Genomic DNA, 13,662 nt, shown 5'->3' with positions numbered 1-13,662 from the left:
CAGTAGCTCAGTTGGTAGCGTGGGCGCCTAGGAGGTTCGCACCCAACTCTTCCAACCACTTGGCAAAACACTGAACCCCCAGCAGCCCATTCCCATCCTCAATTGTGCAACGCCTGTCCCAAGCCCGGTATAAATTGGGGAGGGTTGCATCAGGAAGGGCATCTGGCATAAAAACTGTACCAAATCAACTAATGATCCGCTGTGGTGACCCTGAACTTGCAGGATAAGCCAAAAGTACAAAAAAAAAAAAGTACAATCTGGCCACCATGGCCCCAGCAGGCACAAAGAACTGGATAGGGGGTGGCCTTTCCCAGTATGACACCAAGATTCAGGCTGATCTCAACACATCTCCCAATTGCTCACTCGGGTGTTATCAGCTCCTTCTACCCCTCCTCCTCCTCCGCCTCCCTTAGCTACAGTGTCTGCCCCTCCATCTTGGGAAGCATGCATTGCTCCCCCTGAGCTATATTCTGGGTATCCCAAGACTTGCAGGACCTTTTTACCTAGATTTAGATTGCAATTCAAAAAGTGACTCGGTTTTTCCCTATGCAGTGTCATTACTCTCGGGGTGGACTGGAGTTTGGGGACGGCTGAGTGGGAGAGAGGCTTCAGGTCTACTTCCTTGTTTGAACCATTTTCTGAAGGGTTTCTCAGAGTTTTAGGCCCCATTAAAATCTGAAGAGGAGCATCTCGCCACTTCTCCTGCCTTACACAGGGTAATGGGACCTTGGCTGAATATGCTGTTGAGTTCAGAACCATAGTGGTAGACTGCCCTTGGAACGAACCCGGGCTAGTGGAAAGGTTTTTAATCAGGAGTTGTCAGAATCTCTAAAAGATGAGCTCACCTATCAGGAATTTCCTGACTCACTAAACACTGATTGATGTGTTCACTCCTGTAGACCACACGATGAGAGAGAGACGCCCTAGAGTTATACTCTCCAGCTCTCACGTTCGAAGGTATCCAACCACCCTAATATGCCCAAAATGTATTACAACCTCAAATCAGCTTTTAGCAAAGACAAAGCCACATGTCCTCCTCCTCACTGTCCTTATGATTGTCCCATAGATCTTTTACCCGGCACCATGTCGCCGCATGGCAGACTATATTCTCTGTACGGTCATGAACGTAAAGCCATATAGAATTACATCCAAAAATGCATCGAGTATCACAGGTTAAATCAAATAACTATTCGCAACAGTTACCCTCTTCACAAATTTTAGTGTTTGAACTTCTGCAGTGTGCTACCGTGTTCACTACTGGTCACAACTAATGCAACTCCTGTATTCCAGAATTTGGTCAACGATGTGTTGGGAGACATATGTGAAAAAAAAAAAATCTCATCTCCTCACCCTCATCTTCTGCCTCTTTGAGACTGAACACAATTAGTTTTTTCAAGAGCCACGGGCTCCCTTGCAACGTTGTCTCAGATCAGCGCCCCCAAATTTTATGCAAAGTTTGAAGAGAGATTTTTAGGCTGCTCAGTGTCTCTGTTAGTCTCTCCTCAGGTTTCCACCCTCAATCGTATGGTCAGACCTAGACGCTAAATCAGGATCTGGAGACTGGGCTCTGGCTACTCTGCTCCTGGATCCGTCGTCCTGGTCTTAGAATGTGATTTCGGTCGAGTACGCCCACAACACCGTTTCATCGTCCTCCACGGGGATGAACCCTCTTTAGGATGGTTATCAACCTCCACTATTTGATTTCTGTGAGAGAGAAGAATCATCTGTCCCTTCGGCACAGGGTTCCATGCGCCGCTGTCAGCTGGCATGGAGGATGGAGCAAGCTGCTCTGATCAGGACCTCGGACTCATAAAAGTGATCTGCTGATAGATGCCCCCCAGTACCAAGAGAGACAGCTAGTATGGCTTTCCATGGTAGACATTCCCCTCCGTGTCGAGAGCAGAAACCTGGCCCCCCGGGTTCATCGGTCCATTTCCCATTGCTAAGGTGGTCAACTCTGTGGCGGTAAGACTGCGGCTCCCCAGAGCTCCCCGAATTCACTTCACATTTCAAGTTTTTAAACTCAGATTTGCCCTCCTACTAATTCGCTGTCCTGCATCTTCCTGGGTCCAAAATAATCCTTATAATAATGTTGATAATTTTGTTGTACAACTGTACAATGACAATAAAGGTTATTATTATTAATGTTCTAACCTTTTGCAGTGCAATTATTAACTCTAGATAATTTTTGCCTTGTTAAAGGTTCCTTTTGTTTAAATATATTTATAAAAGGAAAACATACTTTATGAATCACTCTGAAAAGCCTTTTTCCTCAGATTTACAATGATTAATTATATACAGACAGCCAATGGCCAGAACCAACTGATTCAAACATAATTTTACACGCCGCTATTACTGTAGTGAATTTAGAGAGGATTCAATGATGTAATTTCTAATTTGTCTCCTGAATAACTGCTCTCTATGGACTTTAAAGTCTTGACAGTTCTGATCATAGGTATATATAAAGAACATAGAATATATTCTTGCTTTAAGACTAATAGCTTAGGGTTCAATCGACAAATTAACTTAATCAAATATCAGCTGCGTACCTGTAAATCTGCCCACATAATCAAATACTCTTATTAAGTTTAATATAGATAAGCCAAAATATTTGCATCAAGATTACATTTTTTTAATTGACTATACTGCTCCAGAAATCTGCTATCACTAAAATTAAATTCACTTATCTGTAAAATGGAGGATAATTTGACCAGCCAGCATTCCACTAAAAGTAGTACGCTTGTATGTAGCTGGCTGATATGGAGCCAACCCTGTTTCTCTGTCAGGGTCCGATGGGCCAGCATTAACATTAGCCACGAGATACACGTTCAAAAAGTGTGTGTGTGTGTGTGTTTGTTTGTGTTGTATAAGTGTGTGTGGGGGGTGTAAGTGACACCAAGCTAGTGTTATAGGTAGGAATCTCAACCAATTGGCACAGAACATTAGCGTGTTCTCTCTATTTGAAATGTCAAGTTTTGGGAGAATTCAGCAAAAAGTGAGAGACTGAGACTGTGTCCATACACATGAATAACGTGTAAATGCATGCGCTTTATGAGACAGACATACAGAAGTAAACAGAGATATTAAATCGATATTTTGTTCATCATAGACGAAACACGCTGTCAGAACTCCCCACAGGGCTGCACTTACATGTCCAAACAGTAATGCTGTCAGGGACGCTGATGCTGTTGTTAATGACAGCAAACACATTGATGTTGTATTCCATGCCTGTCTCCAAGCCTGAGATCCTGCAGGTAGTGGTATTTCCTGGAATTCTCATCTCTAGCTGTACACCTGAGAGAAAGACAGGTGCAACAACAAAGATACATGGATGCAGTTAGAAAGAGAAAAACTGAGTGCTTTCAAGACATTTTGAAGGAACTGAAAGTTAAATTACAGCCCTTCTTGCTTTGAAAGGCCAGCACTTACCTCCGGGGCTGCTGGGTGTGTAGGTCACCAAGAAATCTGTCAGCACAGCTGAGCCGGCCCACTCTAGGTCAATAGTGCGATCCGTTATCCCTTGCACAACCAAGTTCATGATGGGTGCCACTGTTGAAACACAACAAAAACAAACAAAATGGGTATAAGCATTTGCTCTTTTCATTTTCAATTTCACATTAAGCTCTACATCGTGTCTGTAGTAACTTGCCAGTGTTTTGCGTGTGCCTATTACTGTATTCAACGCTACCATACCTCGGGTAAAAAATAGAAAATGTACTTGTTTTAATTTGTATTCAAAGGTTCTCCACACATAATTCATAATTTCAACAACTCTATTATAGTGGATATTTAAATTTGCATTTAGTAATTTAGCAGATGCTTTTATCGAAAGCAATTAATACTTAAGGTACAGAGCAAGCAAAGTGCTAACTCTCAGTTGGAAACACAATGCTTTGATGGGGTCCAACATAGGTTAGGCAGAGTCTGTCCAATCAGATTTCCTTGTACAGTAGACTGCACGTTTTCTGCCAACTGATCAATGACTGAACTATACTGTGCATGTATATCTTCACCAAGAAATGTTCCCAAGATTGGGTTACATGTGTTAAGACTTATGAATGTGAATAAGTGTAATGGTCAACAAAGTGTATTGACACAAAATTTTAATTCCGTAAATTAGCCAATTTGATAAATAATGCAAATGCATAATTATGATTTCATGCTTTAGGTAATGACCAGCAATAATGCAAATGATTAAAGTAACACTAATTAATGTATGGTTTCTTAAATATTTGCACTACTCCTCTGCATTTATGAAGTTTGAGTTTAAATCAAAATTCCAAACCAAGTCCAAATCCTGTGCCTGTTCAATTTTAGATAGTGTCAAGTTGTATTAGTATAATTTTTAAAAAGAAAAAGAATTCAGGCGGCTCACTGAGCACATATCTGAGTCAAGCAGATTGCATTCCAGCCAGTAAAAGAAGCCAGAGCTTGTGGCAACAAGAGGCTGAGGTTTAACATTACAGGGAGAAGCACTGTCATTCATTCAGGCTGAAGTGGAGATTGTCAAGCCATAAAACCTGAGAGGTGGTCCTGAATGTAAATTTGGAGGCATAAACAAGAGTGTTTACTGCTCCCTCTGCTCAAAAGAGACAATGAAAGGAGAAGGGGCGACAGGTAAAGGATGCAAGACAAGACAGAAGGTCCAGTTTTAGTAGTAGATAGGAGACAAATCCACTGAGGATAGAATGGAACAGGAAAAAAAGACAACTTCAGAGGAGTAAACAGAAAATCTAGAAAGAATATCAAATGAGATAGAAACAGAAACCGGGAGACAACCCAAAGGAGTAAAGGAGCATAGAGTGTGATGGTGTCATAAACAACATCTCGCCCCCTCATCTCCTCACCCTGTTATACAGGACTCCACAGCACAGCACTGAGGCCTCTTCAGGGAGCCTTTGGATACTTCAGTAGCTCTTTCAGCTACTTTTTCACTCACTCGACAGATGGTCGCATGCTGTACAGCGGCTCGCTCATTTTCAAAAGCTGAGCCTGAGTTGGAGACAACTCCTGCTGCATTCACTCAACTAGATTTATTCCATCAGCTGGACTGAGCTTCATTGCATGTGTAACGGAAATAAAAAAAAACAAAAGAAGGAGCAATAATCCATGGGATGGGAGAGCACTGATTGAATGAGGTCATGCATGAAGCTGAACAGATGAGCAGCTTGAGAGTAAAGACATTAACTCCAACAGAAAGTGAAGAGCAGTATCTTAAATAGGCTCTTTAGAAAGGGCTCCTCTGAAGATTTCAACAACAGTGGACCTGAGATCTGTAACTTACAGTCAATCTACAAAAAAGACTTGTTACATCATCCTTCTTTGTTGTCGCTATGTGAACGGTCATTAACAACAGACAAAAAGTTGAAAAGGTTGTTTTTTTCAATCAATTGCAGTCTTTTCTGGTAAATAACATTCCAATCTGGCTTTTGATGTAGACATCGTAGTGAGTCAGCTTTGTTATGGCTTCATAATGATATTCTTTTATCTGTTGATGTGGGAGCCCTGCTGTGTTGCCACTTCTGGATCTTACGGCTGCCTTTGATACTGTGGACCTCATCTCATGCAGTCCTCATCTGTCACCTTGCTCAGTGTGTAGATATCCAGGGCAATGTTCTTAGGTGGTTCCAGTCTTATTTAACCAATAGGACGTTTTCTGTAATGATAGGAGAAACATATTCTTCCTGTACTTCTCATTCCTGTGGGGTGCTGCAGGGTTCTATTCTTGGCCCTGTCCTTCTATCACTGTATATGCTCCCACTGGGGTCAATCATCCGCAAGCACAATCTCTCCTTCAACGGTTATGCAGATGATTTGCAGATCTATTTGTCAGTTAAGCCAAATAACGATAATGCACTACAGTTCCTGTTTCACTGTTTTGATGATGTAAAGCTTTGGCTGTCTCAAAACGTCCTTAACTCGAATGAGAGGAAGACAGTGTATAATGGTTTGCTCATCTGTTACGGATAGTGGCTTAAACCTTGATCTTAGTAGTCTAGCCACTTATCTTAAAACATCAGTAAAGAATCTGGGGGTCAATTTTCACTGTGACCTCAGATTTGATATAGAGACTTCTTCTGTTGTAAGAGCGAGCTTTTTTCAGCTTCGCCTCCTGGCAAAAGTTAAGCCATTTTTATCTCAATGTCACACTGAGAGTGTATTTAATTTTATAATTAGGACCCAAAAAAGGAGACTGCGAGTAGAGGTTTTACGGTAAATGAGGGATATTTATTAACAAAAAGTCAAACAACTAAAAATCACTCCATGAGGAGGGCAGGAAAAACATGTAGTAGTAACTGAAGAAAGTGAAACAGAAAATGAACTTAAACACACTCGGAAGGAAAGATTAACTAAATTATAACTGTGTGGGGGAAGCAAGGGAACTAATTAAGTAACTAAAGGGAATCAAACAGGGTAAAACAAACTAAGCAAAAAAACGCAGACTGACGGAAGCGGACAAATAAATACCCAAACACAAACCAAACAAGTGAGTATAACAAAAGACTAAACCCAAATACTAAAACAGAATGAAACAAACAGAAAACCAAACCTCAGACCAAAACGTAAGGGGAGATAGTCCAAACAGGGGGATCAGGCTGAGCACTAAGGGAGAACACACAACGGGTAGAACGATGTCCAAAAGCATAGCCAGACCATAGGAATGTTCGCGGTTCAGGGAGGAGGAAAGGAAAGACTATCTGGCAGGGAATAGTGGGGAGAGCTGGGTATAAATACACAGAGGCACGGGAGAAAACAATCAGGGGTTAACGAGGGAGAAACAAGAAGGTAAAGAAGTTAACTAGGAAATGGTACTGAGGGAATACAAATTAAAAGACTTTCCTCGCTTTGGACTTTTATTATTTAGCCCCTTTTCTCCCACTTCCTATTTCTAATACTGTTCTGTTATCGTTACATTCGTTATCCCTCATTGTTTGCACCTGTTACATTCACTATTTAAGTCCAGTCTTCCCCACACTTTCCTGCCAGATCATCGTCTCTTAACTCCCATCCTGCACGCTGACCTCTTGGTTTGTCTGATTGTTACAATCCTGACTCCTGTTTTCTGGACTCTGTGTATCTGCAACTTTGGTCTGAGGTTTGCCTTTTTGTTCATTTCACTGTTTAGTCTAGTTTTTCGTTGCCTCCGCTTGTTTGACCCTGGTTTTGTGTTTAAGTGTGTTTTGTTCTGCCAGCGTTTGATGTTCAGTTTGTTCGGGTCTGCCTCCCCTTAGTTTCTGTGTTAGTTCCGGTGCTTCCTTGACATTGTTACTTAGTTTATCCTTCTTCTTGCAGTACGTGTGTTCGTTTTAGTTTAGCATTTTGTTGTCTTTCCCGAAACTTATTTTGTTTGGTCTGTTTGTTAGTTTTCCTTAATTTTTTCCCCGTGTTTTCAGTTAAGTTTATGTTTCACCCCCAGTCTTATTTTAGTCCTGAGTCTTTGTAGTATTTATTTTGGTTTACTATATTTTACTCCCGTAGTTAACATTAGTTTGTTTTTCCGTTTCTTTTCTTAAATTTACTGCCCTAGTGTTCAGACAAGTGGACTGTGTTTGCGTTAATCTGTTACCTGCCATGGGCCTGTTTTCTGTGTACCCTCCTGTTTAGAGCGATCTCTGTTTTTGTCATTTGTTTGTCAATTTAAGCTTTTGTTAGATTCATCCCTTGCACAGTCTCCTCACTTGGGTCCACCCTCCACCAAAACCGTAATAAAGACAGGGGCAGGAAGTAAAATTAAAGAAAATTGTAGACCAAGAACCAGGATCGTGACACGCAAAGATTTTGAAAAGGAAAGTCATGCCTTTGTCAGCTCAAGATTCGATTACTACGATGCACTTTATGTTGGAGTCAACAAGAACAGACACGGCTATAGGAGCTTCAAGGTACAGCTATTGGGGCTACAAGATACTGCTATTAGAGTTTTAAGTTCAGCTATTAGAGTTGACAGAACGGACCACAAGGTAGTGGGGAGAGCAAGGTAGAAATGAAAAGTTCAGCTCAGTTGAGAAACGTGGAATTCAATAAATATTTAGAGTTCATCAGCGAGCTCTGAAGTGGATAATTGTTGGACCATCAGATACAAGTCTGATCACCTCTACATTGGTAAGAAACCATCTCTACACAGACGTAACACACGGATTAACATAACATAACTGTGAATAATGGAAGGAGAAATTGATCCAGCTATAGTGGAAAAACGACAGGCCAAGTCTTAAGGCCTTGGAAAATGCTTTGCAAAGCTGGATAAATGCAAGAAATGCCAAGTTAGGCCAGCTGCCGGAAAAAAGAACAAGATACTTTGTTTAATGGAGGATGATTGTTGTGTGGAGCTGGTGGAAACCAAACTGTTTTCAATATCTCAGTTGAAGAAGTACTTCACAAGTTTAAATCCAAAGAGGAAATTAATAGTGATCAGCAATGCTGGTTTGAGCCAAGGGCAAATCTATTCAAAACATTTTGTGGCGATGTTGCTCTTTGGCATATCAGTGCATAAAAGAAGCAAATAAGGCAAGTGAGAATGTGAGTCCTGAAGACTGTGCCAGTGGGATCCTCTATGAGATCCAGGAAATCCAACACAAGTTCTGAGGACTGTAGCATCTTCAGCTTCATCAGTACACCTTAAGGGTGAACTAAAAAGGGCAGCTTTATTAGCCAATGTGGAGGCATTAAGACAAAAACATGCTCAGAAGGAACAAGAAGTTAAGCTTTCTGCTCTGGCTGCTAGTAATGCTGAACTTTACCTAATGCTCAACAGAAATATGAAAACTCTGTGGTGTCAGGTGGCTCAAAGACCAGCGAGGACAATTTCAAATCAAGTCAGATACAGATTACAAATCCACGGGATAACGTACCTGTTACTGCTGTTACCAATGCTGCTATACAGTGTGAAGAAGCAAATGATGAGCCTAATAAAAGGTATTTCGGCGCTAAGTCCAGTAGGAAGGCAAAGGCAGAAACATACCAGTGTGTTTACCAAGCAAGTGGTCTTAGCTATCTTCCAGGTTCGGAAAGTTGGCAACGATATTACCGAATTTCTGGTCTCCTCAAAATATTCCCAACTTTTGTAGAGACCCTCTGGACTACAGACTCTTTATCAGAGCGTTGGAATAAATAAATGAAATGTTCACCAAGGGGAGGTGAGGACATCCTATCAGCACTTTTCTGTTGCCAAGTATAAAGAAAGTTCTTTTATGCTAATTGTGATCTTCTGCTTAATATATCTAAGGTTCATATTCTAAATAGCTTCTTACCTAACATTTCTGCCCTGGTAGAAAATAAAGAACAAATTATCAGAAATGTGAAGAGATGGGGCCTTTAGCCACAGTTCAAAACAGCATATAACAACTAAATTCTTGTTATTTATCTACACGATGTATAAGATGCTACAAAGTACTGTACACTAATGATGCTTTGGGTTTTTGTCTTCTTGATTTCTGGTCATTTGTGAAGTCATTTCTCAGGCACTTATCCGCATATACTAGTGTTTGTTTCAAAAGGGCATCTTGCTGAAGGTTATTTAAGTATCTCGCCTGAAGTGCTTAAGTCTCATTAGATTTAATCAGTAAACTCATTCTGCAGGCAGATGCAGCAGAAACTACTCAAGTAAAGTCGTGATGGTTAAACACCAGCTCATAATGGAGGTCAGTGCATCTTCAAAAGAATTACTAACCTTCAGGCTACTTTGTGTAGCCATCCCTCTCGTTAATTTACTTACGACTAAACCGAAACTTTCAGATTACAGTACAACACATAAATGTGTTGTAGAAATCCATCTAGACTGCAGTTAATTGGTTATTTTTTCATAACATTACCTGTACTGGAAAAATATTGTTTGGATTACATTGTTACTATATGAACACATGCACACTTTCACTTCAGAGTGTCCTTTTTTTGACTGCGTAAATTAAGCAAGGGGTGACTGTGGCAGAAGAGGTAGAGTGGTTGTCCACCAGTCCCACAGTTGGTTTGATCCCTGGCTCCTCCGCTCGGACGTCAAAGTGTCCTTGAGCAAGACACTGAATCCCAACTTGGTTACTACTGGTGAGTGTTGGCCAACTGCATAGCAGCTCCCTCCTTCAGGTGTGAGTGTGTGTGTGATTTTGAGTGCGAATGGGTGAATGAGAAGCAGTATGAAGCCCTTTGGGTACCACTATGTAGAAAAGCGCTATATAAGTGCAGAACATTTATTCATGTAAAGCAGGGGCCTCACGCTCGTGGCCCGTGAGACGATATTTGGGCAAGCTGGAGCTATATAAACCTACCAATCACGGTGGTGTATATGGCCCCTGGGGGGACCATCGGCCATCATGTTTGATGCAAGCAGATTAACTTTTCACAATTATAGAGGTGCCTGTGTAACATCAGATAGCCGTCGTAGAATTACTACTTGTTACTGTGTTTGAAATGAGCATGTTTGATTTCGAGCTGGACAAAGTCAGTGTTACCGCCGTTGGATTTGGCGTCATGCAGATTGTATTTTGTTTTTCCATCATTTTAAATGGGCTGATTTGTTTGAAAGTTGATGGTGATCGCCACTATCCATGCGGATGATTTGTTATCATGACAAATCTGCTAATTAACGACCAACACCGATGTTCCGTTGAAGATGTCACAGAGGGGAGTGGACCTCCGATGGGGCCACTCAGCCAGCTCCCTCACAGAGTCAGGCTGGTCTTACTCGGTTATATAGTCAACAAAACCCAGGTGTTGGCTAGTACGTACCCCAGAATCCATGGAGTTATTATAGAAAATAAAAGCCAGTAAATAATGCCTCTGTGGCTGCATCCAATTGTTTGTATATAATAAATAAATAATGGTGTCCCACTGTCCCAGCTGATAATGCCATTTCCCAGCATGCAAGGCACTCATAGAGGCAGGCACACCATTCAGTGGTAAGAAGTATGTTGATGCCATTTTGAAGCTACAGGAGGAATTAAATAACAGATTTGCAGACTTCAAGACGCACAGAGCCACTTTTCAATTTGTTTTTCCAGGCCCCTTCTCGTTTAATGTGCAAGATGCCCCTCCTGAGCTTTCAAATGGATCTCATTGATCTGCAGTGGAACTCTGACCTCAAAGCAAAGTTCAGGGAGGTGAGTGGAGCAGCAGACAAGCTTGGGCCATTTTTGAGAGAATTGACCCCTGGCTCCCCTGAGCCTTTTTGGGAGCACATTATTTATTATTTTGTGCAAAAAGTTTTTCTCTACCTTGAACTTCAATAAGTCCAGGTACAGGTCCACACTTACTGGCGATCATCTCCAAGCCATACTGAGGGTCTCAACTGCTTCCTCTCTCAAGCCAAATGTGGCTCAGCTGTGTGAGAGGAAGCGCTTCCAAGACTCTGGCAGCAAGAAGTAGGCAAGAGAAGCCATGTTCAGAAGAACCGTTCATGTTCATGTTCAGAGGAACCCATTGAAGTTAAAGAACTGTTAGTAGTGATGTTTGAGAAGATTAGATTTTTTTTAACAAAGCTTTTAAATACCTGATGTGGCCCAGCCTCACCCCTGATGTAAAGTCTCCGCTCTTTCAATAAACTGACTCTGGATATGACTGTGCTCTTTATGCACAGCAACAGTAGATGTCCAGTCCATCCACACTGTGATTATTGATGGCTACGCTGGTTATTAGTGAAAAGTAAATGAGCTGAGGGTTTGCGGGGTGTCCTATGCTGAAATGCATATTGGGTTTCAAATCCTACAAACTGCTTAAGTGAATAAAAGCAGGAGCACACAAGATATTTGCTTAAAAACAACAACAACTAGATCAAACCAAAAAAACAGCCCTACGTTCATGTCAGAAAGGCTTCTCCAAAATACACACTGAGAAAGATGTATTGTCATACAGGAAAAAAAAAAAAGGTTTTCCAGGGGGACGGCTCTGGATATTGAAGTACTTTTGTCACAAGCTGCAACACAATTTCAGTGAAAACAGTGATAACAGCATGAGTCCTCATGCTGACAGACCATGAATGACACACAGAAATACTGTGTGTTCCTTCTTTGTATGGCTGTCAGCTTAGGTTTGTGCTGTGAGGTTTTCTGTATTTTTGTTCATTTAAAAACAGCCCCTACAGAGGCTAAAAGCAACAATGAATTCATTTTACTCACTGTAATATCTCTGTATGCACAACCTGGTTCAGTTTATTTGTCTGTACAACAGAGCTCCATTGTTACATAAGTGTTCAAAACACAAACCTGATGAAGGTCCGTAAAACTGAAATCTGGTGATTTACTAAAAAAAACAGCCTAAGTTTATTTTCTATTTAAAAATGAAAAAATATATTTTCCTTTTTTAAACAGATATATTACACTGTTGCACTGGATGGCATGTTCATTTATTATAAAACAGGTGGTGTCCATTTTTGTCAAAAATCTGCTGTAATTGGCTACAATCAGCCATCGCATTTTACTGTTTGAAGTAATAAAAGTCCTCTTAGATATTTTTTTTTTATTTTTTGTGCGGATTAACAAATTAACAATGTCTGGTATAGAGTCTGACACACAAGAAGAGAATGTTGGATTTCATAGGACCACGCTTGTTTGAGTATTCATAAGACGAGGAGTATCTACAGAGATGTGTGCAGAGGAAAAGAATGGGGAATATCGGCTTCTATGTTGCCACTTTTCTACTGTATCTTCTCAAGCTCTTTGGTAATACGGATGAATGGCATGTGTTTCATAATGAAGAGATGTGTCTCTCAGTGCAGTGGTGTGGCTCACTGATGTGTTTTTAATAGTTTATTGTTTTTTTTTTAGCAACAGTGGAGCTCTAAAGCACAGATGTTTACAGTTTTTCTGGTTGCAGAGACATATTGGTGAATAGACTAAATGCATGCTGGTTTAAGTCTGTGCATGGGATGGTTTGAAATAACAAAAATATAGAAAACCAGCCAGCTTATTATTTAAAACAAGTCTGTGTGATGAGGTGGACAGTCACAACTCTGCCAAAGCCCTCTAACATCACCCAAACCTCTAATCTGCACAGTAATAAAACTGCTAAAAACAAAGCAGCTGTAAACTGTAGGCTTCTTCACTGATAAACTATTGTTTGATCTGCTGTAAATAAAAAGCCATGCAGTTCAGATATCCTTCATCAATGCTATACAGGAGAATAAGACAATAAAACACACAAGGGACTTTAATAACTGAACTGTGATATACAGTACACTGCAGGGCGTTAAAGTTGCATCGTTGTGTCGATATCCACCGTTATGTGACAAATGTGAGTATCAGTTGTCACAGCCGCGGCACTCAGAGGATGTCAACAATGTGAGAATGCCACCGTTACTTTCCCAATGTAGCATCAAAATGATGGAATACCTCTGCTGTCACGATTACATGCCACTTCTCAGCACAAGTTGATCTCTGCTTTGTGGGTGGATATATTTTTATGTAAAGATATACTTTATCTTACCCCAGGCTTGAAACATCCAATTTAAATTCAACAGGCTTCATTATTTCTCATAGTGGGAGAATATAGGCCACCATAATTGAAGTGAAAACACATCCTGCTTTCTTCAGCTTTTGATAACATGAAATGCTTAAGCCTGTCACCCCACAGGTCTTTGGTAATTGAACTGCTTCATTTTATATTCTGAAAACTATCCTCTACAAGCACTAGCTACTTTAGCTTCTAATTGTAAAGAAATAAGCAATTCTGACTTTC

The 13,662-nt window shown here is 40.8% G+C and overlaps 1 protein-coding gene across 7 annotated transcripts in view; it reads right to left on the bottom strand.

Annotated features, from left to right (window-relative positions):
- Positions 1-13,662, bottom strand: part of tnr (tenascin R (restrictin, janusin)) — a 172,454-nt gene that overhangs the window by 57,596 nt on the left and 101,196 nt on the right. For all 7 annotated transcript variants that reach the window (XM_067475086.1, XM_067475085.1, XM_067475089.1 and 4 more), the window contains 2 exons: positions 3,430-3,549; positions 3,151-3,294 (listed from right to left, as the gene is read on the bottom strand). In XM_067475086.1, the coding sequence (XP_067331187.1) occupies positions 3,151-3,294; positions 3,430-3,549 (264 nt within the window). The remainder of the gene's footprint in view (positions 1-3,150; positions 3,295-3,429; positions 3,550-13,662) is intronic.

The sequence above is a fragment of the Channa argus genome, chromosome 14 (assembly GCF_033026475.1).
Source record: "Channa argus isolate prfri chromosome 14, Channa argus male v1.0, whole genome shotgun sequence".
Lineage (NCBI taxonomy): Eukaryota > Metazoa > Chordata > Actinopteri > Anabantiformes > Channidae > Channa > Channa argus.
Note: the sequence above shows the minus strand (reverse complement) of the source record. Positions and strands in the feature narration are given on the sequence as shown.